Source organism: Leptinotarsa decemlineata, unplaced genomic scaffold, assembly GCF_025532065.1.
Source record: "Leptinotarsa decemlineata unplaced genomic scaffold, Ldec_3_MD MMD2_tig00000251_RagTag_RagTag, whole genome shotgun sequence".
In the NCBI taxonomy this organism is placed as follows: domain Eukaryota; kingdom Metazoa; phylum Arthropoda; class Insecta; order Coleoptera; family Chrysomelidae; genus Leptinotarsa; species Leptinotarsa decemlineata.
Genome location: NW_027412547.1, coordinates 2,200,509 through 2,227,844, shown reverse-complemented (window position 1 = coordinate 2,227,844; position 27,336 = coordinate 2,200,509). Strand labels below are relative to the sequence as shown.

The window sequence follows — 27,336 nt, the reverse complement described above, 5'->3', positions numbered from 1 at the left end:
GAATAATTAGTCATTAGGTAGATGGAAGATCATATGATTACAATATATATATCTACTAATATTATAAATGCGAATGTAAGTTTGTTTGTTACCATTTCACGCAAAAACTACTCCCCCGATCATCATGAACTTCTGTACAAATGTTCTTGGAGATATTAAAAGTATCAAAGGATAATTTTTATAACAAAAAAATATATTTTTTATGTAAGATAAAAAAATTGTTTGTCAAAAAATCTCAAAAATCTAGCTACTTTGTTGGTTAGGTTAGGTTGAGTTAGGTTAGGTAATAATTTTTAAAAATTGATAATCCCAGCCAAGCATCACAATATAGTTCTCCTATTGATTCTTTTATATTGTACTGACACTTATTTAATGGCATAAATGCGAGCGAAACCGCGGTTAAAAGCTAGTATAATATAAAGCACAAGTTAGGTATTATTAAGACAGTGTGAAGACGCCTGAGGAATCTATTATATATTGAAACACGTGATGTGGCTTTCTATACTGTTCATTGAAAATCTCACAATAAGATGTTCATTAAATGACACTGTTTTATGATATCAAATATTTGGAAAATTAATAAAGTTTGGAAAAGCATCGTTTCTATCACAGAATGATAGAGAATTTAAAAAATGGACAGAACCCAAAAATGACAATTTTGCCCATTTTATGATTTCAAAAAGCATGGAATTAAATGATAAATGTCTTGGGACACATAAAATTCAAGACCCTCATACAAGATAAATATTTATTGAAAGTACGCATACGCTAGCTCACTAGCATATGCTTATAAAAAAAAGTGTTCATCATCTTAACCGTGTAGAAAAAAATGTCGTTTCATTAATCCGAATAACCATCTGTTTCAAGCCCACTGTTCCTCACAAAATTCTTGTTTGTGTAAAATCGTCCAAATAAAATCACCACTTAAAATACACAGTAAAAACCTAAAATATTCTAAGAAACATTATCATTGTCAGTTTCAATCACTCTCTTTAAGCTTAGCCAACAACAACGCCCTCTGTTTCTCAAGTTCTGTTTCACTGATTTCTCCAGGTCCGGCGGTTCGTCCTTCTTCTTGTCTGTATTTGTCTGACGTGGGAGTGCTCTGCAGAAACGTAAAAAAATTAGCTACATCCAGGTCGATTTATCCAGTGTGGGAAGGTTTGGTAGAGGTTTATTATTTGCGTGAGGGGTTGTCTGCAGAAATATTGGTCATACAAAAAGGAGTTGCTGATGTAATATGAATTGACATATCTGGGGTAAAATGCTTTCACTGTTTGTTAACTATAGTCAACATATTTTACTTGGGTATTTATTTTTAGTTGAAATCTATTCAAGGAGTGGTTGAAAATTTTTCATATGTTGTATTTAGATTAGTTGAGAGAGGGGAGGAAAATTATATAGAAAATATAGAAAAATATTCTTCTGATATAATCAATCTTCGTAAAATTTGAATAAACCTTAAATTGAAATAAATAAGGATATAATTATTTGGGAAACAATGGACCAAAATTGAAAATTTAGTAGTTAACCGCATTTTGGTCTATGCAAGAAATTATGAAGGTGGGACAAATATAAATTTCACAATATGATATTTTTTCAAATCATAAGTTTTATATAATTTTCGTTCCTTTCTATCCAACTCATTCAAATTTCACGCTGCCATATTCAATACTGCATGCATTTATCTTCTCCTAAATTCCAATGTTAACGGAAGATGAAAGTCTGTACCTAACGCAAACGCAAGCTGTTCCTTACAAACATACAATGCCGGATTAAAGTGCATTCATCTATAAATGACACTCTGAACAAGGTATCCGTAATATTACAGAAGGTTATTTTTTATTTTAATTTTTTTTTATTCATTTATTCAACGGGTAACCCCCAATTTTTATACAATATACCTTAGAAAGTTAACTATTCTAGTATCTATATATCTAATAAATCAACCTACATAGGAAAAATTAAAATAAAATTGTAATAAAAAACATAATCTTATAAATCTACACAACGTAAAGTATATCTAAGAGTTCTCTGAGAGATGTGAAAAAAATCAATATTGGTCTCATTGGCATTCCATAGAATTCTGATCAAAGGAGAATGTTTTCCATAATTACACCTATGAAAGTCAAGACCGAAAGTTTGGTTGTTACGTGTTCTTCTCGGGGGAACATGCAGATTGACTTGACAGAGAAGAGTTGGGCAATTAATTTCGTTGTTCAACAATTCATGTAGGAATTTTATCCAATTGTGGAGCGTATTTCAAAGAGTGAATAACTTCTAGCTGGCATGTTCATTTTGTAGGCAACATATCTAAGAAATTTATTCTGAACTATCTCAATATCATAACTATGGTTGAAGTGAGTTGCAGACCAGATACAAGTGCAATTCAATGTAAAATCGTGGAAAATTGAAATAATCTTGAAGGTATTTTCAACGAATGAACAATTGTCTTCATGTTAATGCTTGTGGAAAGTTCAATAAAAGAATACTTGACATTTATCTTAAGTTTATACATTATCATGAAACTCTTCACTGAGTCATCACCAAAGTAGTAGATATTCTGAAACTTACAATAGAAAAATATTCTGTATATTTTCAATAGATGCAGAATGTTACACTTTAAGCTAGAAGAAATATAGAAAAAAGAAAGTAGCTTTTATCTAGTGAAAATGGTATAAAAACCGGTCGTAACAAATAAAAATCTTAGTAGAAATCAGACAATAGCTCTTTTCTTTATCCTATATTCAATATGAACTTCTACAAAATAAATAGATCATCATTCCAACAAGTTTGAGGCTGGTTAACCGAAAAACATATTTTAACAGATATAATTTGGTGAAGAATCTCAATCGTTATATTCTAAAATAAACTGATTGAAAATAAATAATTAATGAAAGAAATATTTGGATATAATGTATTTGTTAATAAAAATGAAAATTATTTATAATTATTTATTGAGTAATAATTTATAAACCTTAAATGAGCTGATTTCGATCGGGACAACCAGTTGGTTTCAAATAATATTTAATCTGCACTCGCGCTGCCCTCTATCTCAAAAACGATTCATCGTATAAAAAAATGTTTGAGACAAAAGTTGTAGAGAATTGAATTCTCTACAATATTGATAATGAACACAATTGGCATAAAACCCATTGGAAACGAGATATTGGCAAAAAACTTGGAAAAAGTCAGTTTTTTTGACTTTCGACCCCCAATTTTTGAAGTTGCGGCCGTCGAATCATATGTGAATTTTGAGAATACTTTTATGATGCCAAAATACAAAGTTTATACAAATTTACAGCTGGGTATGACCACTTTCCTAGGCAAACCCCCTAAAATGACTGGACTATTGAGGCTGCTCCGTGCCAAAACACGTGGAAAAATATAATTTGTTTTGTTATTACAGTTTAAACTTCGCGATTAAACTGTATTGAAATATTTCAAACATATTTTCGGCAGTTCTTATCTTTAATTTGGCATATACATATACCAAGAAAAAACGTTTTATACCGAATGAAATTCCAAACTTCTAGTTTTCTATATGTGCAACTTATGTTGAAGCATTTTTTATTGCTGATTAAGTACCTATAGAAAGTCAAAAAATTCCAAATGGCCCAAAATACAATAATAAAAATACGAACACCAAAGAAAATTAAAATAAAATACAAATCAAACAAAATGTACCTACATTACCTCAAGTTGGGCTTTCCATTTCAGACGAGAAAAGGTATATGAAGAATATCCAGAGATGAAAAGTTTTCGTTGTGATTTTTCATTTTGTATTTCTATTATCAAATTTCAACAGATTTTGTATTGGCATATCTGATATATTGGTATTCAAGAATGCTGGAATTTGAAAAAGGAAATAGAGTTGATTCCCAAAAAATTATAAATACTCTGATTCGTTACTTGATGAAAATTAACAGATCAATAATAATTTTTTATGATGATTATTTAATTATTATCATGGATAGATTCCCAAAACGTAAGTATTGAATGCAAGGAATACAAGTGGGTATGCGAGGAATTAATATAGGTTTCATCCATGAAAATTATGGGTCGCTTTTCTTCTTGAAATTTTTTCATACTTCACAAAAAATTTGTTCTAAACTGGACGATATCTGGCTTTTTCATTAATAATTTTCGATTATTTTTCGTTTCTATCCAACGAAATCCCATTTCATGCATAACTTTTCTCAAGCTTTCGTAGGAACCAGCATAATTATTTTCGGATTTAAATTCATGATGTATGCGTCGAAGAGTTCGAACCTTTTTATCGACAGTATAATAATAATAAATCTTTGAAGCAATTCTTTATCAAAACTATCTAAGTTAGTTTTAGCTGCGACTTTCTTTCTTTTTATATTTGGTGTCAAAAAAGCAGCAGCTCCTCCATTCTCAATCAATTTCATTTCCTTTGAAATTTTTTGTATACTGCTTAAACTTACGCCAGTTGCCGTAGCAGCTCTTTCTTAAACTCTTTTAAAGTCCTTCATAGGGTTATTTTCTGCCGCTTCTCATTGCATAAAAAAGTTACATTGGCTATAACTTTAAACTTCATGCTGTTAAGTTACAAAACTCAAATTGTACCCTTCACGCTTTATTTCTGCTCGGACTGTACACTCGGTTAACCCGCGATGCTCACTTCACAACAGACAAATTCGACTGACCGGGCTGTGGGCGTTTCCACTTCTGTCTTCTACGCACAGCTAAGGCGGTCTCAAATTAAGATTTTGAAACTTTTTCCTATTCTTGTCAAACTGTACATTGATTTCGTTGTAACCCGGTAAAGGCAACTTTTTTTTGATAAAAACTCATAACAGGTTTCTTAAACTAATTTTGTTGAGACACACTAAACCTCTTTTAAATTTAGGCAAGTGAAAATTCATGAATGTTAAGAATTAGATTTGTCTATGATTATTAATTTAGTTTTGAAACTACACCATAGTTTCTTCAACTGAAATGGTTCAACTGAAGAAGCTACAGTGTAGAGGGGATAAAGTAAGAGAAGATCAGAGTATGAAAATTGTTTTATTATCATGGATACCAATTATTAGATATCAACAACTAATGGGTCAGTGTATTCATAATTATTTAGAATTGGTCACATAATAACTAGGGCAAAACCAGATAACATTAAAAATTGGTTTCATGAAAATATTACACTATAATCACACGTAAATAACTTCCAGTTGTATTCAACTGTGTATAAGTTCTTCCTCTTTTCAATATTATCTACTTACCTGATCCTTATATTTAAACACTGATGACAAGTTGAAAAATATTGAGTTGATTTAATAAAGTAAAATTAATAATTAAAATGTCATAGTATAGGTTTTATAAATAATCCTATTTCACTAGTAAGTATACAGTCTAGTCTGTTCATTGCTGATTTAGACTATTAAATCTCAATTACATTCACAAGATGTTTATGAACATAAGCAAAAATCTAATCGGTATGATGCCTGGGTCAAAGAGAAACTCATATGCCAAAAAAATAAATATATCAAAACATTTGTCTCTCCCTACACAGTAGAATCGGGCAAAAGTCTGGTAAACATCTACTTCCTTGGCTATCACAACGACGAACATTGTTTTACCTCCGACAGATTTTGTGTAGGTTTTCTCACAGAAAAAACTCTTGCAAATTCTTCTCGTCACAATATTCCACGCTAAGACCAATCCACATGAACTATGATATTCAAACACATATCCAAAACTAGATGTCGCCTGCGATTTCATACGTGTGGACATCAATTTTTGGTTTTCTAACAAAATGGAAAAACCGTTTCACAAACTAGAAATATGGTTAACCAAAGTTTCAGCAAAATCAAGAGAACAGTAATTTTATATATTTTTTATCAATAAATGATTGACGTTATTCTCCTAAATAGTAAGTTTCATTTAATAGAGTTTGATTTATTTTATACGGTTCATGAATAAAAAAGTTCTCAACCTAAAAAATCGTGTCCAAAATTTGTTGAAACTAAATTCTTTAAAAATACTATTTAGGTTATTTGAATCGAACTTTGAACGACTATATTTAAAGTTATAATAAAACAATTTTGTTATAAATCAAATATTAAAAGCCTATAAATTTCATCCGTACAAAATTAAATTAGTACAGGAACTCAATGAAGATGATCCTGATAGAAGGCTGCAATTTTGTGAACAATTGAGCCAGCTACTAATTGATGATCCACACCTATCATTCAACACGTGCTTTTCTGATGAGAGTACATTTTTTTTGAATGGAGCTGTGAAAGGCATAATTGCCATTACTGGGATGACAGTAACCCACACTTATTCCGTGAGGTCCATACCCAGTACCCTCAAAAAATCAATGTCTGGTGTGGCATATTAGGTAGTCATATCATAGGGCCACTTTTTATTCCTGGGAATTTAACTGGTGAGGTCTACCTGAACATGCTTGAAGATACAATTGATCCTCTCATAACAGCAATAATTGAAAATGACGAAAATCATAATGATGATCGGCTTCATTTCCAGCAAGATGGAGCACCTCCTCACATGTTGCTCCGCTAAGAGAGTTTTTAGATGACCGGTTTCCTGGACGGTGGATTGGAAGGAGAGGCTCCATCGAATGGCCTGCCAGGTCACCTGATTTATCGCCTTTAGACTTTTTCCTTTGGGGACACTTGAAAAATAAATATTTTGCTATGCAGCCCGAGTCCATAGAAGATCTTCGCCAACGAATTACAGCAGAGTGCAGAAGTATAACACCTGATATGCTACAGTATGTTAGGAATAGATTTGAACAAAATTTGTATTATTGTATGGAAGCAAATGGGTCACATTTTCAGCACTTGCTGAAGTAGGATTCTACTAAGTCAATTACACATTTCAAAGTACTAGGTTGTAGTTGTTTTTCTTCATAATACCTACATGTTTGAGTGAAATACAACAAATTAGATATCATTGGAAAGATAATTTTGTGCCCTTTCAAATGATATATCACTCGACCCCACTTTCCATTTAAAGTTTTAGGGTTGTTACTCAACCTCGCTAGGGGGTTGACGGCACAGGTAGAAAAATACATCTAAAATGTGTCCCCCTCACAAGCAAAATTGACCTGTCCGAGCATTTTTGCGTTAAGTAACAAAAAAAGAGGAAAAGCAAGGTGCATACTTTTCGTTGGCCCACTCTGTATGTTTGTACTATAAGAATGGAAATAGTGCTTGAGCTGCTGTCCGTATGTTCAATGATAATCATCCAGGAAGAAATGTACGACACAAATACGTTTTAAAATTATTGAACAAATTCATGGAAGCTGGATCTGTTGACAATAAAAAGCATAACCGTTCAGGAGTTGTCAACCATAAAGCTACTTGTACTGCAGTTTTAGGGCACGTTGGACTAATGGAAAATTCCATCAGAATTTCTTGTAAAAAATTTGTTTTTCGGGTGAATGTACGTTTAATTTGAATGGAGAGGTGAATCGGCAAAATTGTCAATATTGGAATGATACAAATCCTCGTTTATACCTTCAAGTTCATACCCAACGACCTCAAAAACTGAATTTTGGGCAGGAATTTTAGGTGACCACAACATAGGACCTTGTTTTATCGATGATAATTTGACTAGTGATAAATATTTGGATATGTTGGGGAATCGAATAATAACGTGCATCAATAGGGCAATAGGGCAATAAATTTATTCGAAAACGAAATAGTTTTTCAGCAGGATGGTGCACCTCCTTATTAAGCAGCTCCAGTGCGACAATTTTTGGATAATCATTTCCCTGGTAGCTGGATTGTCAGAAGAGGTCCTACGGAATGGCCACCAAGGTCTCCAGATCTCACTCCTGTAGATTTCTTTCTATGGGGTCATTTGAAGTCTAAAGTGTATGAGATTCAATTAACAACATTAGAAAATTTGAGAGAGGATATCATGAGGCATTGCAGAGAAATAACTACCGAGATTTTCAACCATGTGAGGGTGGCAATGGAAGCTTGTTTGTACCATTGTATGGAAATTGGTGGAAACGTTTTTGAACGTTTACTATAGAGATTTTTTTTCAGCTCATTGTCAAGTCATCAGATTTTGATTCAAGAATTAATCAAAAATCTCTTTTTCTGATTTATTGCTTCCATATTTGTCTCTAGGACGAATATTTCAAAATGTGACCTCGTGTATAATTGTTGACCTGTTTTTTTTATTTTTCCTGCAAATCATTGTTTCAAAAGTTATTCAGGGTTTTCAACTCAAATGATTTGGAGCATCTGACAATGAGAAACAATATAGGGTGATGCATTTAAAAAAAATGGTGACATTCTCTGGGGGTGCGATAGGGGAAGTAAAATCAAATGTGAATATGTCAAAATGTGTCCCCCTGTATACTATTGTTTTTTATTTTTCCTGCAAATCATTGTATAAAAAGTTATTCAGGGTGGCTCATTTTAAATGGAATGCACTGTTATATATATATATATATATATATATATATATATATATATATATATATATATATATATATATATATATATATATATATATATATATATATATATATATATATATATATATATATACAGGGTCCTGCAACAGTGGCGCGGTGTTCCATATCTCTATTTGAGAAACAGATAGGAATCTGAATTTCTATAATATTACCTTATTACTCGAGCTCGACAGAATAAAAATATTGGCGGTCACACAGGGTGTTCAGTTTTTTCTGGGCGGATCTCAACTGTGTTTTTTTAAATGGCAACCTATATTTTTTATCGCTTTTTCGGTTTCTACATAGAAAATAAAAGACACTTTATGTATATCTTCACTTCGAAAATTTTGACGGTTTTCGAGATATCTAGCATGACAGGTTTTTTTTTCCAATATTCGTCACTCAGAATATTTGAAATTATAAAGTTGTGCCAAGTCCAATTGTATTTATTTTTTGGTCAAATATTTTACAGTGGTAACTCTCCCAAACGATATATCTGAAGTCGACCTGTGATATACAGGGTATGAAAAACCGCTTGCCACATATTGTAAATAAAAATTTGCAGAATCTTCCTTATTTTGAATGGAACACCCAGTATATTATTGATCCATAAGGAGCGTCAGCGAAACCTTTACAAATTTCATTAAGTATTCCCTATGCCTAGGTTCAATAGTTTTTCTTAAAAGAGCATTTTTTTTCGAAAAATGGCCGTTCTTTCTATTTCTCAATATTTTTATTTTGTCAGGCTCGTGCAATAAGGTAATATCATAGAAATCATCTACGTATATGATAAGTTGAACTCTGGGGAATTTGAAGATTAACATTGAGATAACTCAAAATGACTTGCCTATCAAATGTTTGTGGCGGAAATTCTACATCTCTTGCTTTTTTTCAAGTATTGGTCTATCAATTCCAACAAAAAGTATAGTATTTTGTTTGCTGGAGTAAACATTGCATTTACAAAGTGTATTTTCCTCAGAAGAAAGACCATTTCTTCAATGATAAGACACGCATATCCGAGTTCCAATAAAAAAAATTAATTGCTACCACCAATAATGGAAAATGTTCTTTGACACCTGGCAATACTAGATTATTTATTCACCATCACCTGATTACAACTAAAAAAAAAAACTGAAACTCCTAGTAACCACCAACAAAAAAAGTAAATCAAAAACACCATCCTCTAATAAATTATTATTTAATAACTCATCCTAACTTAAACGTTCAAATTCTCAAACTGAATTGCTGTCATAATGCCAAAAAAAAATTGAAGTGAAAAAATAAATAGTCAGTAACTCACTGAAGGACTCTTTTTCTTGTGCTTCTTCTTCGATTTTTTCTTCCTGTACTCCTCGTTACTATCCTCCGAGTAAGGTGTAGGACTTTTCGATTTGTGCTTCGACTTCTTATGCCGATCACTCTCAGAATCACTGCTGGAGGATTTGTAGACCTTCTTCTTCTTCTTCTTGGATTTTTTAGATCTCGAATGATGATGACTGCAAGATTCCTCCATCTCATGCTGGTATTCCTGAAATTAATCAATAGGTTTCAGATCTGGTAGTTTTGCTAGTTGTGCTTCTACAGGAATTATTCAGTTCACACACCTCACCTATTTTGAAGCAAACAATGTTTGAATCTGTTGGCAGATTTGTTGCATAAAATGATTATTTACCTTATATATTTTTTCTCTTTCAGAATCAGATTCGAAAGCTGCAAACTCTTCTTCTTTTTCAAGTTTTCCTTTGACCTCATCCCACCTGAGTTCAAAGTCAATGTTCATTTCCCTCAGTAGAGTTTTGAAATTCATCTCCAGTTTTTTCAATCTCTTCGTCTCTTCCTTCAACCGTTCTTTTTCTTTCACCTCAGCCTAAAATAAATAAAAAAGTTTAAAGGCAGTTATACTTCACAGGGAAATACGTTACCTTTTCTAAGAAGGAATTGAAAGTTAATTTGACATTTCCTGCATCTAAGGTTGCCGATCTTTTGTCTTCGCAAATCACCGTTGCAAATTGATCGAAAGACGTATCGACTTTAACTTCGAACTCCTTTTCCTTCAAAATCTCCTTGATGATTTTCTTCTCGTCGTGAAAACGCGATTTCAAATCTTCAACGTAAAATTTGAAGAGATCCAAAGGTGTCGATCCTCCTTGGCCTGAAAGTTTCAAAAGTGAGCTTTACTGCTATTTTCTAAATATTTGAAAGTAATGCTAAGTGTTTCGATCACCAAGTAATCACCTTCAAGAGAAAAATTAAACTTCTCTTGAAGATGATCACTTGGTGATCGAAACACGTGCCAAGGTGTTGAAAACAACAGGTTGCTGTTGGGATAAAACTGCAGTAACATTCAATCTGAACATATATTAATTCTCTATAATGATAGTTTTTCAAGGCCCCAACTCACCTAACATTGCGGAGAATCTAATATCAGCTGAGATGATAGGGTACAGTTCTACCCAGAGAGACATCGAAGTCAACTTTCCCTCTTCATGCAGATGATCCAAGAGTGCCAGAAACTGATCCCTGTGAACAATATTCAAAGTTCACGAATCGAAAGAAATCACCAGGTCAAAAGACGCATATTGAACACTCTCACCTGTTTTTCCTGCACTGTCTCTTCAGCCTCCTTTTCTCTCTTTCCTTCTCCTCGGCCTGTTCCTTCTCGAGCACTCGAATATGCTCCTCAAAAACCACCAATGCATCCTCCTTGTCCATAGCCAGAAGATTGACATCATTCTTGAAGGAATTGTTTTCCAGCAGTAATACCTATCGTTGATATTTTTATTATCAATGAGATGACTAAATATTTTTTAAAATGCCAAAATGAACTTTATAATGGGCTGGGTATGCCCCAAGGCTCAGAGCTAGGACTCCTTCAATCAATAATTTATAAATATGATACGTTTGGAAGGAACTAGAGAACATACTTGCGCTTCACTCCACGTCGTATCAAAGTTGATTTTTGTCATGCTCTCTAGCACTTCAGAGAGTTTTTTCATGTTGCGTTTTTTCAGAGATTTCGCTTCTTCTTTTTCGCGTTTTGCCAGCGTAAACATCACGTCTTCGTAGATGTCTCTGCGGTCTGAATCTGCTACGTTGCTCCATATCTGAACAAAGTTCCAAAGTAAGTTCATTTCGAATAGGCAAGCCCACCATAAATAGGATGTAACTTCAAAACTATTCATTAACTTATGTATTAGTATAAACGGGATACCCCTGTTTTACAATGTTGTAATACAATTGTATATAATTGATAACTTACACAGTAAAAACCAACTAAAGACTGATATATAATTTCACAAACTACATAGTAAATACGTAATCCTTGACCTCATATTTGAATGCTTCCATAGAATTGTAACAAAAATCGAGACCTGACTCTTGATAGTGGACTATTGTGTCCATAGTTTGATACACGCTTGTTCACTATGAAGACAGATTTATCACCCCTTGTTTCGCATTGCTTCACTTTCAAATTAATAAAACTGAGTAATTGGGGACAATAAAAATGCCCTGATACCATTTTATATAAAAAGAAGTAAATCAATTTGAATACGCCTATTTTCCAATCGGGTTAAACGAAGAATAAATCAAACGTCACTGTTTTGGTAGAGACCTACTTGCATTCCTAATTTATAAGAGTCAGTTTTCAAAAATTCATTCTAAACTCTTTCTAGTGACAACTCGTGCACATAATACAAAGGACTCCTTACAACAGAGACATATTCCAAATTCGATCCCACTAAGGAACAAAATAGAATTTTCAATACATGGATACATAACCTAGAACTTTGAAAGTTTCAGTAATATGCAAATAAAAAGATAGTTTGGTATCGAATCTAACACCAAGATCTATGACTTCATTTACATTGTTGAGTGGGAGGGAGTTAATGCAGTATTCGTAGGTAACAGGTGACTGAGAGCGATTGAAACAAATGAACTGACACTTACCGAGAATTAGATCCAAACACGTTGTAAAACAGGGGTATCCGGAGGAGATTTTCAAAACTAATCTACTCGAAAAATGTAAGCTTTCCAACAGATCGATTATACAAGGAATATTCTGTTATGGATCTCAGGCAACTATATTATTTTTGTACAAATGGAAAATATCACTTTAATAAAAATAACGCACCAGTCCGAAATCACACATATGACACTCGAGATCATGAAAAACTCACATACCCAGTTAGATAGATGAACATATACTTTATTGTCCAAGAAAATACGGTCTTATTGACAAAGCTTGTTGAAAAATCTGGTATGTATAGCGCTTCAAAAAATAAAAGAAAAGAAACAATTCAAAAACAGAAATACCCAGAAACACAATTTGAGCAAAACTAAGTTCACATATCTAATAGATAAAATACAACAATAAAAAATAAAATTTAACAATGTTTGTAGACAAAATAGTTTGTATGGTCCCTTTCAAAAAAATGTAAAAAACAAATATACACAGTTTGAACATAAGTTCACATGTCACATCAATAAAATAAGATATATCACAGTATAAAATATAATTTGAAGTATATGTGTCAATATAAACAACAAAAAAAAACACCTATAATAAATTATAGTGAAGTTCCATTGTAATATTCATCAAGATTGTAGTACGCTCCAGTTGCAAGGGCATCTTTAACAAGATTTCTGAACTTTTTATAGCTTTTTTCCTTCCTAATAGCGTAAGGTATGTGATTATACAGCTTTTTTCTTTCATAAATTGAAAAAATACTTTGTCTGACTTGTTTTTTTATGGTTAAAAAAATCAATATCACAAAGAGCATACTTTTTCACTGCTGCAAAACTTTTTAGTAAAACACGGGAAGCTATAAGAAATATATTTCATGAGTCATTGTTCAAAAAAGAATTAAAAAAATTCATATTATAGATGGAAGTTCTTAAAACCGATCAAACACAAATATTTAATCGTCTTGGTTTTTATCTATTCATCTTCAATACTTGATCGTGTTACGTCGCCTGCAATCATTATAGCATCACCTATACTGTTAATCTTAACTATTAAATTTCAACTTTTTTTATTATATTATTATTGTATTATTTTAACTATTTTATTAAATTTCAATCATCATTTATATTGTTGTAATGCAATAATATTGTCTTGTATTGTTTTATTTTTTGTATTCTGTATTATTTTTATTTTATCATATCAGTGAATAAAGATATTATTATTATTATTACTATACTAAAAAAAAAGAAAAAAAGGGGGGTTGATTGTCTAACAGGAGTCATCACAATTACAAATTATTTTAAGAATTGCTTGTGAATTGATTTTGACCCTGCATACCGAATTTCAACACATAATTAGAATAATAATAATAATAATCTTTATTTTTATTTTTGACATGATTGAACACGTATAGAAATTGTAGTAGTAGTAGTAGTAGTAGTAATCTTTATTATAGGATACATCCTAATCTTACAAGACATAATAACTAATTAACAATTTAAATTTCCACAATGCCAAAAATATTAATAAAATTCAAATATTTATATAGATAATAACAATAATGAAGATAAACTAAATAAAAAGATAATAATAAAAAATATACAATTTATAATACCCAATGTTGAAAACCAATATTGATATAGTAACTATATATAATATACATATTTTCCAACTAACTAACGCTCTAGGTATTCCAATAATTTACTTTTAAACCCTCTTACAGTATTTTCCTCTTTAATGGCATTTGGTAAATTGTTAAATTCCCGTAGTCCCTTGTAGAATAAGTTTTTAGTTCCGCCACCAGTGTGAGTTCTATATATATGAAAATTATTATAAGATCTTGTCTCATGTTCATGTATTTGATTATTAAAAACCAAAAATTCATTAAAATATGTTGGTTGGAGACTTTTGGTTATTTTAAATATAAAAATCATTGTTAAAAAGAATAATCGATTTGAAATCGACAGCCATTGTAGTATATTCAACATGTGATCAATGGAAGTATAACGACTGCATCTTAATATAATTCTCATGCTCCTATTTTGGAGTTTTTGAAATTGGGAAAGCCTATTTTGGTTTATTAAATGCATTAAAGTTGGACAGTACTCAAAATGAGGTTTAATTATACAATTATATGTTAATATTCTGGAGTTAATAGTCAAATTATTTGCTATCCTAGAAAAAAAATATAATTTTTTTGATTTTTTTTTCATTTTTTTTTTTTTTTTAGGTAGATAGAAAATAGCATACTTTATAATCGTAAAAGTAATACATGTTGTTAAAATAAGACAGTAATTAGTCACGTTTAAAATAAAATAGAAATATATAACTTTTATTTATGTATACATGTAGCACATATACACACACACATATACATATGCATCATCTACATATACATGAGAATGTTGGTAGCGTATTCAAGTCCCATTTTCAATTAATGGTTCTAAATAAGAAGCTAGGAAAATAATAATTTCATTATAATGTAGAAATAAGAATGAAAAATCTTATATTCATTATGAATACATTTATTTCATTGACTTCAACTATTTTATAATTTCTTTAGCTTCCTATTCGGAACCATTAATTGATGACTATTTTTAATCACTTCATATGTTTTTTATTTGTACGTTGGTGTGATTTCAATTTGAAGACTCAATCCTTGAAATTTAGTATTACTTTTGCATTTGAAAAGTGTTTTTGAATGTTTCCATATTTCCTTGGAATCATGTTTGTGTAAATCAATCTTTATTTCGAAATACTATACCTTTTTTATCTCAAGCATATTGACACATTCATTTCTCTATAATTTGAAGTCATAACACTTTGAAATATTTAAAAAATACCTCCCCCATAATTATATCTCAATACAGCCATTTTTACTTACCTCCATAGTTGAGAAAATCTCATCGCACCTATAGTACTTGGTATTAGACGTTATCAAATCAGTTTTCAACAAAAATTCCTCCAATTGCTCTTTGTATTTTTTCGATTTCAACCTTTGCTCCTCCTTCTCGTCTTTCTGCTTTTGAGTCTTGTATGCATTAAAAACCTACAACAATTCAATCATCAATAATAGTAATGAATGCCACAGAATAAGTTCAGTTGAAATCACTTCATCGTTATTATTTCTACTCGCCTGCTTCTTTTCGTTCAACCTCTTGAAGGTTTCATAACGTGGATCATTTGATATGATCTTCACGCACTGCTCCCAGGTCGCGTTGGACGGAACGTTCTTGTCTTTAAGGAGCTCCTTGAAAGCCTCCATGGCTTCCTTCTTGTCTTTGAAGATTTTCGGCTCGGGTGTCGAATTGCGGGATTCTTTGGTGCCAGGATCGCTGTGAGTAGACATGTTGGAATCCTCGTCTGAAATGATGACTGCTGCAATGGATATTTCAAAGAGATTCTGTGGGTGTTGGTTGTATCTTTACTGAATTTCTCAAGTATCACAGGGACAATGGTAAATGTAAGGTGAGCAGAATTCAAGAATTATGGCAAATTCAAACAAGACTACGAACAAATTTCAGAACATACAAATATCTGCGATGGTTTTCTTGGTCAAAATTCATCAATTCTGGAACCTTCGCTGTCGCCACGCATCATGCCTAAAAATTGTCAAAAAAATTGCATATCGTGAGCCAATCGATATGCCGACATCGTCAGCAACTTCTTTAATAGTGATTAGACTAGTCTCCATAAGGATTTTCTTCACTTTCTGAACGTTTGTAAACATTTTTCTGACTCAGGGTACAATCACCGTATGCCACTGTCAACATTTCAAGTGTTTTTTTTGTACTCAATTCCATTTTTTACAAACACGCAAAATAATTTCAATTTGTATGCGCCTCAGCAACAAACTAAACATGCTAAACAGCTGAAATTGTGAACATATATTCGAGACCAGAGTGTACCAACATAAAAAATCTCAAACCAAATGAGCGTAGCCCGCGAAAATTGAACTCATTTTCTTTCAAGAATAGAGATAGTTTTGTGAAGAATTCTGATATACATCAAGTAAATATCGTTCTCAAAATCACTTCCATATACCAATTTGTAAAAATAGAGTACATTTCAGCTCTCCTGCTAATAATGGCTTACGTGCATTTACTAAATTACCAAATGAATTGAAAAACTGTTCCTCGTTATTGACTTTCAAAAAGCAACTCAAAAAATTACTTGTTACAAGATGTTTTTATTCAACAGATGAATTCTTTTCAGAAGATATCTCATAAGAATATTGTCATTAATGTTTCTGTTATAATTTACATTTTTATATGTTTTTATATATTTTTAACGGCGAGTCTTTGTATTCCAAAGCTCTGAATGTGATATTGTTAAATCTACCTTGTATGTTTCTTTTTACTAGACTTGACTATTCCAATTCAATATTTTGTCTCTTGGGAAATACATTATTATTATTATCTTCTCTTTTTTCCAATTTAATAATCACTACACAAGTATTGAATTTGTAAAATAAATAGTAAGTGCCATAAAACTATTACACTGGAATCACAGAAGATCAACTTGGGAATCCCATGAGTCGCCTGATCGCCGCGCCGTCGCTCACAGCGGACGATGCGACGAGGGAACCACCTTAATAATAATGGACACTTTATTCACAGTAAAAAAAACAATATATGAATAATAAAATTGCATGGAGTGAACAAGTGATTAAGGATTACTTGTTTCCTTGAAATTAACAGATAAATAGACTAATAAAAAAGGAAAAATATATGTATAAAAATTATCAAATGGTAAAATTTTAAAAATATACAACTCTAAAACTAATATATATAGTCAGCTTGAATTCAGTCAGCCTTGTTGAAAAATAAAATAAAATAGAGATGCCCAAAAGCGATATCCATCAGGACTGTTCTGGAATTATTTTATTTTTGTTAAGATAACAAAATGAAGATAAATTTAAATATAACTAGTGTAAAATTACAGTTGTTTTAGTTATTAGAATAATTAAAAATATACTGATTTAAAAATTTAAATATCAAATTTTTATTTGTAGTTTATTGAGCTGTAGTTGTCATTATTAAAATAATATCAACAACATACAGAAAAACCCAATGAAAAAACAGATTTTTTTTCTTAAAAAAAACAGTTGGTTTAAATATTGGTCTAAACCATGATGGTGGCCGGAAGACAAAACGTCGGATAGCAAATCTGAAAACACCATCATGTAGCAGAAAAAAAGTGGCAATGTGGAAGTGCAATTTATTTTCGAATCCTTCGAAAAATAAAGCCAAAAAAAATAAAAACCATTTTCCGAAATTTCTCTTTTTTCTGGATATCTCCAGACATCAGAATTTTCTCAACGGCATATTGTTAGTCACGTAAATGCGCAACTTTGCCCCAATTTAACCATCTTCGTATCTCTCATAGTTTCCCAGATCCCAATGGTGACAATCGAATTTGAAACACCCTGTATATAGAGTATTTTGAAGATCTTACACTACCTACGGCACTTTTAGTTTGAACAAAATAAAGTTGACTTTAATTCATGAGTTTTTCAAATTCACTTCGAAAAGTATTCAAATTGACGTTTCAAATGTTGGGTTTTAATTTTTAAAGAGATTTGTTTCTAATTCACATATTGGCAACAGCGCCTAGAATGTTAGATTGGAGTTCAGGTTACCTAGGTATTCTACTTTAAAAAAGGAAAATTATCTTCATAAATCAACAATTGAGGAAAAATATGAATTATAGTTCAATACCACCTCCACAAGCCACATAAACAACAGTTGTTTTATTACTTATTTATATAGAGGAAGATAGGTTAGGTGCACAAAATGTTTTATGTCACAGAATGTCTCGGAACTCGGGAACATAAGTAAACAGAACAGCACGCCTCTGAAATATGTCATCTCTGTTTGTCTCATACAGGTAACAGATTCATTGTCCTTTATTAGCTACAACCGATGTTGTCAAATGGTGAAATAGAAACGAATCCCTTTAAATGTTGAATGCATTATTTCATTCCTCTTTTTTAAGTATTTAAATATTTTTTTAAAGAAAAAGGTTGAAATGATGAGTTTAACATGCGTTGTTTTAGAGCTCTTTTATGAAAACTACTTGATTTTCATCAGGAGGAACATTCCCCATTGGCAAGGCACCATTGTTGCCTTATGCTCCGAGGGACATGAAATCTTTTGAAAAAATGGTCACTCACCTCACGATGTGGGTAGTGTTTATTGATTGGTAATACTAGCTAGCACCCTCTTTTTTTAATATATATCAAAATGTGTAATAAATAATGTCTCACCTTGTTTTGATGGAGGTACAGGTAAAGATATTGAAGCCAGTGTGGCAGCCATTGCTGCTTCCAGAGCGCTCTTTCCGCCAGGACTGGGTGCTGATGAAACACCTTTAAAAATATAGTTTCCTTTTAAACCATTTCAATTAGTGAAACACCTGAACTTACTTGGTACGGGAATTGACGGAGACAAAGGAGCTACTGCTGTTGGCAGAACTGCTACTGACAGGGGTTGCTGTACAGGCACGGGACTGATCACATCCCTTGGCGTCACAGGTGCTGTTGGGGGATTCAGCCTGAAATTAAAACGGTTTCAATTTGGGAAAATGATGTGAATTTTCAGAAAACCTTACTCTTCTGCTGCAATTTTTTTCTTGATCTCCTCCAATTCAGGGGGTATAATCCATCTGGATTCCTTCGTGGTGACATTGTGGTAATATATTTTACCATTGTCGGAGGTGTATTCCTTCCAAGGACATTGGGAGAGTAACAACTGTAATGTAAAGCCATTGTCAATTTGAAATGTGTACATGGTTGATATGCTCAATCATCACATTGAAATCTCAATGTGATAGTCAAGTCCTCGAATACCAAATCCGGAACTTTTCCTGAGTATGTAGTAGTATATCATCTATTCTGAGTGGAAAAGTTGGTAGTTTTAACTTCAATTGCATATCAATTTGAAGATAAAGTTACGATCTATATAATGTTGGTGTGAAAACAAACTCTAAGTGATCATATAGGGAAGAATCGTCAAGGAAACTTTCAGTCTTTACCGATAAAATAAAACTTGGAATGTAAGGAAGTCTGAAAAAGTGCCTCAAATAAAAATAGGTGGTAAGAAACTTTGTAATAAAAAAATCCCAATATATTTGTTCATTTGGTAGTGGCTACGGAGACAACTATTAGGATATACAGTTGTTAACAAAATGAGTTGCTCGAAGTGTAATTTCCAAGAGCAAAACTTTATTTGGGAATGGAAGGTTCTATTTTAGGGCCAATTCTGTTTATCATCTACACAAACGATCTTCTCGAAAATATCAAGGTTTATGCATCAAGTGCATATGCAGATGATACAACTTTTCTAGTTAAAGGCAAAGATGAAGGTGACATAAGACAACAGACAGAGCAAGTTCTAGCCGAAGCAGATATTTGGTTTAAGGCAAATATACTCCTGCTAAACAAAGAAAAAACTCAAAGGCTAATGATTTCAAGCAAAAACAATACAGAGGAAAAATCACTAAAATTCCTTGGAATACATCTGGACTCAAAACTAAATTGGAAGGTACAAATAAGCAAAATGAGTAAGAAGCTTAATTCAGCAATATATTGTATAAGGAGAATGAAAACAATTTCAACACATCAAGCGGCTAAAATAACCTATTTTTCAAACTTTCACAGCATAGCAACTTACGGAATCCTTTTGTGGGGCACAAGTTCTGATTCAAACAAAATATTTGTTCAGCAAAAAAAAGCCATCAGAATTCTATGCGGACTTGCATATAGAGATAGCTGCAAAGAGGCTTTTCGTCAACAAAGAATCCTCACCATTCCCAGTGCATATATATATAGTTGTCTAAAATATGTTCACGCAAATCCAGAGATGTTCTCAAAAAATGTACTCAATCATTCTTATGATACCAGAAATAAAGATTTACTGCAAGTTCCTCTTCATCGATTGAAGAAAACACAGCAAGGATGCGATTATTGGGGCGCAAAATTATATAGTAAAATTCCAGACTTTGCAAAAAAGAAACACTCGATAGAATTCTCCATCTGGCTGAAAAATGTCCTAATAGAAAAATGTTTCTATTCAATAGAAGATTTTATAAATGAATAATACATGTACTACATCTCTTGTAGGTTTACATGTGTATGATAATTTTGTATATATTTATTTATTTTATTTTGATCTGTGCATCTCTGTGTATACGTATTTTAATTTTAATACTAAGGAAATAACGACGTTGTAATGTTTCATTTACAATGAATAAATTGATTGATTGATTGATTGAAGAGTTCACACATGGTGAAATAGACTTAGAGTAACATATCGATTATGTGACAAACGCGAAGAAAATGTCAGCCTAATTTTATTCATTTATTTATTGATAAGTAATTAATATCAAGCCCCTGTCTGAGAAAGTAACAAAAACTGTACTGCTACTCAATTTCCAATTGGAGTACCAACAATTTTTTCTCAAATTTGATATTGGAGAAAATGGTGAAATTCGGGATGAAGGAGAGTTCATCTGATGTGATAGCTGCTGCCAGGAAATGTGCAACCGTTTCATTACAGAGGCAATAGTAATGAATCTGAGAGGAGAACGCATAAATAAGCTTATAACAGCCGACATAGTCTGAATAATCCTTTAAATTTTATATGTGAACGCTCATAAAGAAAAGTTCTCTCAAGTGAAATAATTAATAGAAGCATATCACGTAGTTGTGGAGTGTTGCCTGTCGAACAATTATGTATAATATCCAGTTCTATATCTGTGGTCTACAAAAAAAATAATAGCAAAAATATAGATGGCACAAAAACTTTGAATGATAAAAACAGTCCAACAGAAGAAAAAGTCTATCAACATCCAGATAAAGAAGTAATTGTCCAGTGGCGTAGGTAACTCAATTATTAATGTTGCCTTTATTGAATAATGTCGTCTAACTTCAAATGTTGTAAAAATAAGGAACTTTCAGTAGTTTGCTGTTTACAATGTTATAACATTTTCCATAGCAGCTGTCTAGATAGGAAAAAATATGCAACGAATGTGGAAGGTCACAAAATCATATGTTCGAGAGAATGTTCCAACGCAAAGAACCAGGGAGGAAGAGAATCGTGCGGCACTTGAATCTCATATGGTAAAACTAAAAGAAGAAATAAAATTGAAAGACTCGGGGGCAGCAACTAATAATTTCAAATACGAAGAAAAACTAGAGCATCTAATCGATACAGAGAAAAGGATATGTTCATACAAAGACTACGAAGATCCTCACTAGATCTACAAAATGTATTTACTGATACGGAACAAGGCTGTATCAAGGACATAAACGAATATAAAAGGAATATTGATGAGCTGAAGATAGAAAACGTAGCTATGCTGAAAAGAAATAAAGAGCTTTTTGATAAAAATGAGGAAATATCTAAAGAGCTACAAAGATTAATGAATGAAATTGAAGAATTCAACATCATCAAAAATAATATGCTAACATCAATTGAAACACTCACAATGGACAATATGGCATATGTGGAGGAACTGAAGCTACTTGAACTGAAACAGACGACTTACAACAACGAAATAGAAGGTAGGAACATTAATATAACAACACTCACTCACCCTCGTAAGCCTGAAATAACATGTCAACGAACCAATACCTCTTTGAAAACAACCAAAAGAAGAATTTTGATAGTATCGAATGTCCATGGTAAAGACTTAACTCATTACATGTCTAATAAAACGTTATTTTATTCTGTATCTTCTATTGTGAAGCAAGGAGCCTGTGATAGAGAGTTAGCTCGAACTGCGCTCCAATTATCTAACAATTCCACCCTCGACGATATTGTCATTCTGTGGACAAATCAAGTTAACCAGATGATAGCTAAGGAATTCGTCGAACAATCTGCTCACACCCGAAGAATAATTATTTCAGAGCCATTTAGATACGACATTGCACATATAAATCAAGAAATTTATGAAAGTAATTTGAATTTCAAAAAATATCTCTCTAGACTTAGCAGTTGTACAGCACGATTCTTTGAGTGCAATGTTATTCGCAAAAAAACTACAACAATGATGGATTTTCACTAAAAAAAGTTCCAAAACCTCATATTGCCAAAGCACTAATGGACCTCATTGATAATTGGGATTTAGAAACAATCAATTTATTATCAAGTAATGATTGCTGTGTGACAGGAATCACTCAGGAACAGTTCAAGAATACTGATACTTATTGTTCATCAAAAACTATACCTTTTTTATAGGTAAAGTCAGGAGTGAACAGTCAATGTCCTTGATGTTACTTAATATTCAATCAGCTAGGAACAAGAGTAATGAACTTTATGCATTTTTGACTAGTATAGGTGAACCTGACATTCTTTTATTAACTGAGCATTGGCTAAAAGCTGACGAACTTTTTTTCTTGGCTGATTATTTAACTTTATCAATTTACTGCAGATCTGAATTTCTTCATGGTGGTACAATACTTATTAAAAAATCTCTTTCTGAGAAGCTAAGATTTGAGAACATAAATTTTACAAGTTTAACTATTGAAAAATCATTTGAGATTTCAGTTATATATTGCAAGCAAATCAATATGTATATTTTATGCATTTACAGGGCTCCATCATCTGATATAGACCTGTTTTTCAATCATTTGGAACAGGTTCTTGATCAGTTACCAATTTTTTCTACTATGATATTAACTGGTGACTTCAATATTAATTACAGTGAGACTTCCCATCAAACACAATATTTGAATAATCTCCTTGATTCATATAACCTAATGATGCATATTGACTCCCAACAAGAATCTCACAGTATTCAGAATCAACTATTGATTACATCTGCTCTAATATGAATGATGATTCTATATCATGTAAAGAATTACCATCAGGCCTTTCTGATCATGAAGCCATAATGTGTATCTTAAATATTAGCTTGGACAAGAATCAAAAGAATCATAGGTTAGGAAGAATATTTAGTAAAAGTAAAAAAATGTTCAAACATCGACTGGGGAAAGATTCTTTCACTCCATGAAAATATTCAGTTCTCAGAGTTCCATAATTCCCTTTTATATGTCTTCAACGAATCATTTCCAATTCGAAAAATTAAAACTAAGAAAAAAATTTGGATTACTAAAGGTATTTAAATATCAGAAAAAAATTTGCGTTGCTTGCATTATTTAAGAAAATATACCAAAGATGAAAGTTTTCACAACTATTTCTTCCAGTATCGAAATATGTATAGGAAAATAATTAAACAGGCTAAACAGTGCCATTATAAAAATAAAATAATCGAATCGGATAATAAAACCGTTGAAACTTGGAAAATAATTAACGAACTTAGCGGAAAATCGGCTAGAAATAATAATCTACCTATTTCACCTAATACTTTGAATAATTATTTCTGCTCAGTCGCTGGTAATATAAAAAAAAACATAACATCAAATGATGATCCCCTAGAGAATTTTGAACGATTCAAAGTAGTAGAAACCTTTGTCTTGCATGAAACGGAACTTCAAGAACTAAAACAAATGGTATCTATAATCAAAAATAAAAAAACATCTGGGATTGATGAAATCTCCATAAGTATTATTGAGAACCTTCCTGATGAAGCACTTGAAACACTCGTTCACCTGACAAACCAATCTTTCAACACTGGAATATTTCCGGAACAATTGAAAACGTCAGTAATAGTACCATTACATAAAGGAGGTGACCCTAATGATCCCTCTAACTACCGTCCAATCGCACTTATTCCTGCTATTGCTAAGCTCATTGAAAAATTGGTGAAAGTAAGAATCATAAACTTTCTCTACAAACATAATATCATCAGCAATTCACAATTTGGTTTCCAAAATAATAAAAATACAATCGATGCCGTTTTTAACCTACTATATGATATCTATACTGAAATCAATGAGGGTGAGGTAGTTGCGGCAGTGTTCTGTGATTTCTCCAAGGCTTTCGATTGTGTTGATCATAGAATACTGCTGCAGAAGCTGAACTATTATGGTTTTAGGGGACTTTCATACCAGTGGATTGAGTCCTACTTATTAAATAGAAATCAAATTGTCAAGTCTACAGAATCTTCCTCATTAGAAACAATTAGATCTGGCGTTCCACAAGGGTCTGTCCTAGGTCCAGTTCTTTTTCTATTATATATAAATGATTTGACAAGTATACATATATCCGGTAGATTCACATTATTCGCCGATGATACTACCATCATCTGGCACAGTCCGTCTCTCCAGAATTTAAATAAAATAATCATTGAAGATATATCCAAAATTTCCAAATGGTGTGAGTGTAATATACTTTCTTTTAATATTAAAAAAACAAATCTAATTACTTTCAAATGTACGCTTAATGATATCAATATTGGAGTAAGTAGCATTGAAAGTAAGGGATATACTAAATACTTAGGACTATTTATTGATGGTACGCTAAAATTTGATGAACATATTTTAGCTTAAGGAAAAACTTATCATCTGGGTGTTTTGCTGTTAAATTGGTAGCCAAGGAATTAGATTTGCAATCGGCAAAATTGATTTATTATTCTTTAATCGAATCCCGCTTGCGCTACGGTATTGCATTTTGGGGAAGCTGCAGTAGTTATCTCTTTAATAGTGTTCTGATTTTACAGAAACGTGCTATACGATATATGTCCAAAGCTAATTATCGCGACTCTTGCAAACCTTTATTCAAACAATTCGGAATTTTAACTGTAATGGCTTTATACATTTTTGAAACTGTTATATTAATAAAGAAACATATTGACAGATTTGGGTCACCCCAAGTTCATTACACTACTAGACAAGATAATAATATTAAACTTCCGAGACCGACTTCCACTTTATTTAAAGATTCATTCATTTACAATGGATGAAAAATATTCAATCATTTACCTGGTGAAATTAAAGACATTATACCTCTTAAGCAGTTCAGAAAAGCTGTAAAAAATATTTTGGTTGTTAGACCGTATTACCACCTTGAGTAATATTTCAGTGACACGCTATCATAGTTGTAGTTGTATATTTTTAAATATTCGTAAAGCGATATTGTGGTTTAGGTATATGATTCATAATTTCACACATTGTTATCCAGATTGATATATATATATATATATATATATATATATATATATATATATATATATATATATATTTATATATATATATATATATATATATATATATATATATATTTATATATATATATATATATATATATATATATATATATGTGTATGTCTGTTGGTGTGTGTGTACACACACCTTGTACTGATTTTAATATTTTATATGTATTATTTTGTACTATTTTTAAGCTTTGTAACCATGATTTATCATGTATACAATAATGCATATTCTCTCTCTCTCTCTCTCTCTTATAATTTTTGTGATGATTGAATGTATTCACGAAGATAAAACAGCTGTTGAGAAAAATTTCATTGACCGAAGCAGAAATTCAAACAATGAAAATAGAAATGAATGGAAGAGAGGAAAAATTAGAAACAGAAAATGAAGCAATTTAAAGAAAAATGAGAAAGTAAACCATACTTTGTTTCTTTATAGTAAAAAGTAATAAATGCTCATTATAAATGCATAGCACTATTGGAGTGCTAAAACAAAATTTTTTGATATCGTTAAGATTTGCCACAGCTGGTATAGGCCGGTTTATAATACTTTACCGAGTTCGTCCTATTGTTATATCACAAATGGGTCTCAATCAATAGATTCAAAGACCACTCTGGTTGTTTTATTATCTAGAGTGGCGTGTGTTTGCATATTGAACTATTCAAAAATATTTATTAAATTCATATACAATTATAATTGTTATGACATTTAAGGCAAACTATTCCAATTTTAGATATTTATTTAGATATTGAATTTTGAGCAAAAATTATGGTGTTTTTTAATTAAACGTGCAAGCTGTGTAACCAAATAATATCCCCATCCAGTGGTAATAGTATGCACCCAGTTGAAATATTTACTGCTGTCATATCCATGTACATAAACAATACATTTTTCTTAAGTATAGTTATTAGGTTCAGTTCTTAGGTATATTTAAATAAACTGGCTATGAAACAGAAACCTAACCTCTGCAGGTGTCTTCAACTGGTCAGGCTTCTGCCAGGAACTCTGTTTGGTAACGGAGTTATAGTAATAAGTCCTTCCATCAGGAGCCTTATGCTCGGTCCATTCGTTAGCTGGGTTAGCTGCCGGCAATCCCCCAGGCGGCGCAAATCCCCCAAATCCTGGCGGAGGTACACTAAAAGAGGGAATAATAGGAGCAAACCCTCCCATTCCAGGCATTGGGACTTGGGGCAAAAGTGGCGGGGTACCGATTCCCGGAGGAGGAACAAATCCTTGAGGCGGTAGGTTTGGATCCTAAACATAAAAAGAACATAACCTATTTGTTGATAATATTCACACTACCCACCATTATTATCTGCTGCTCTTACGCTAAATTGTAAATTTAAAGCTGTATGTCCATTACAAATACTTTCAGATCAATTTCGATTTTTATTATTATTTAACTCAAGGAAATCTTAAAAACTCATCCAATCAAAATTTGACAGAAGACAGAATATGAAAACACTCATAGTAGTCATCTTCTCTTCTTGGCTATTGGATTTGGCTTGTAGGCCATTATACCCACTCACAGTAGTCATAGTTTATAAACATGACAAGTTGGATTGGTCTTCAGAAAGAGAACATTCACGAACAAACCAAAAAAGGATAGATGCATGGAGAGGCAAATATTTCTTACGGAAAATATGAAAGCATAATCGAATGAGTTGTAAGTTTTCAAATGATAAGCGAGTAACTACACCGTTTTGGTTTTATCAGTATGGAATCTGCGTGTGAGATAAGTTTTGTTATGGGAGATTCTCACATTTTTTGTATAAGAAGATGGAGAAGTAAAGCCAA

At 31.9% G+C, this 27,336-nt stretch overlaps 1 protein-coding gene across 3 annotated transcripts; it reads right to left on the bottom strand.

Moving 5' to 3' along the window:
* Positions 1-734: 734 nt before the first annotated feature.
* On the bottom strand, positions 735-27,004 carry Prp40 (pre-mRNA processing factor 40). Of its 3 annotated transcripts, none has more exons than XM_023162918.2 (14): positions 26,846-27,004; positions 26,503-26,793; positions 19,038-19,177; positions 18,853-18,980; positions 18,694-18,795; positions 15,562-15,803; positions 15,310-15,474; positions 11,386-11,565; positions 11,055-11,224; positions 10,863-10,981; positions 10,384-10,613; positions 10,134-10,328; positions 9,762-9,989; positions 735-1,105 (listed from the first exon to the last, which is right to left on the bottom strand). In XM_023162918.2, exons 1-14 carry the CDS (start codon positions 26,846-26,848, stop codon positions 980-982), a joined length of 2,319 nt encoding a protein of 772 aa, XP_023018686.1. In that variant the 5' UTR covers positions 26,849-27,004; the 3' UTR covers positions 735-979. The 3 variants fall into 3 exon arrangements, with proteins under 3 accessions (XP_023018686.1, XP_023018687.1, XP_023018688.1); XM_023162919.2 differs by having other exon boundaries at positions 15,562-15,800; XM_023162920.2 differs by having other exon boundaries at positions 15,562-15,788.
* Positions 27,005-27,336: the final 332 nt, after the last annotated feature.

Excerpts from the sequence above, each read along its gene's own strand:
- Prp40 (XM_023162918.2), bottom strand. Across the intron at positions 19,178-26,502 it reads AGTTGAAGACACCTGCAGAG|TTGTTACTCTCCCAATGTCC; the intron begins GTTAGGTTTCTG and ends TTTACATTACAG. Across the intron at positions 9,990-10,133 it reads AAAGAGAAAAAATATATAAG|GAATACCAGCATGAGATGGA; the intron begins GTAAATAATCAT and ends GATTAATTTCAG.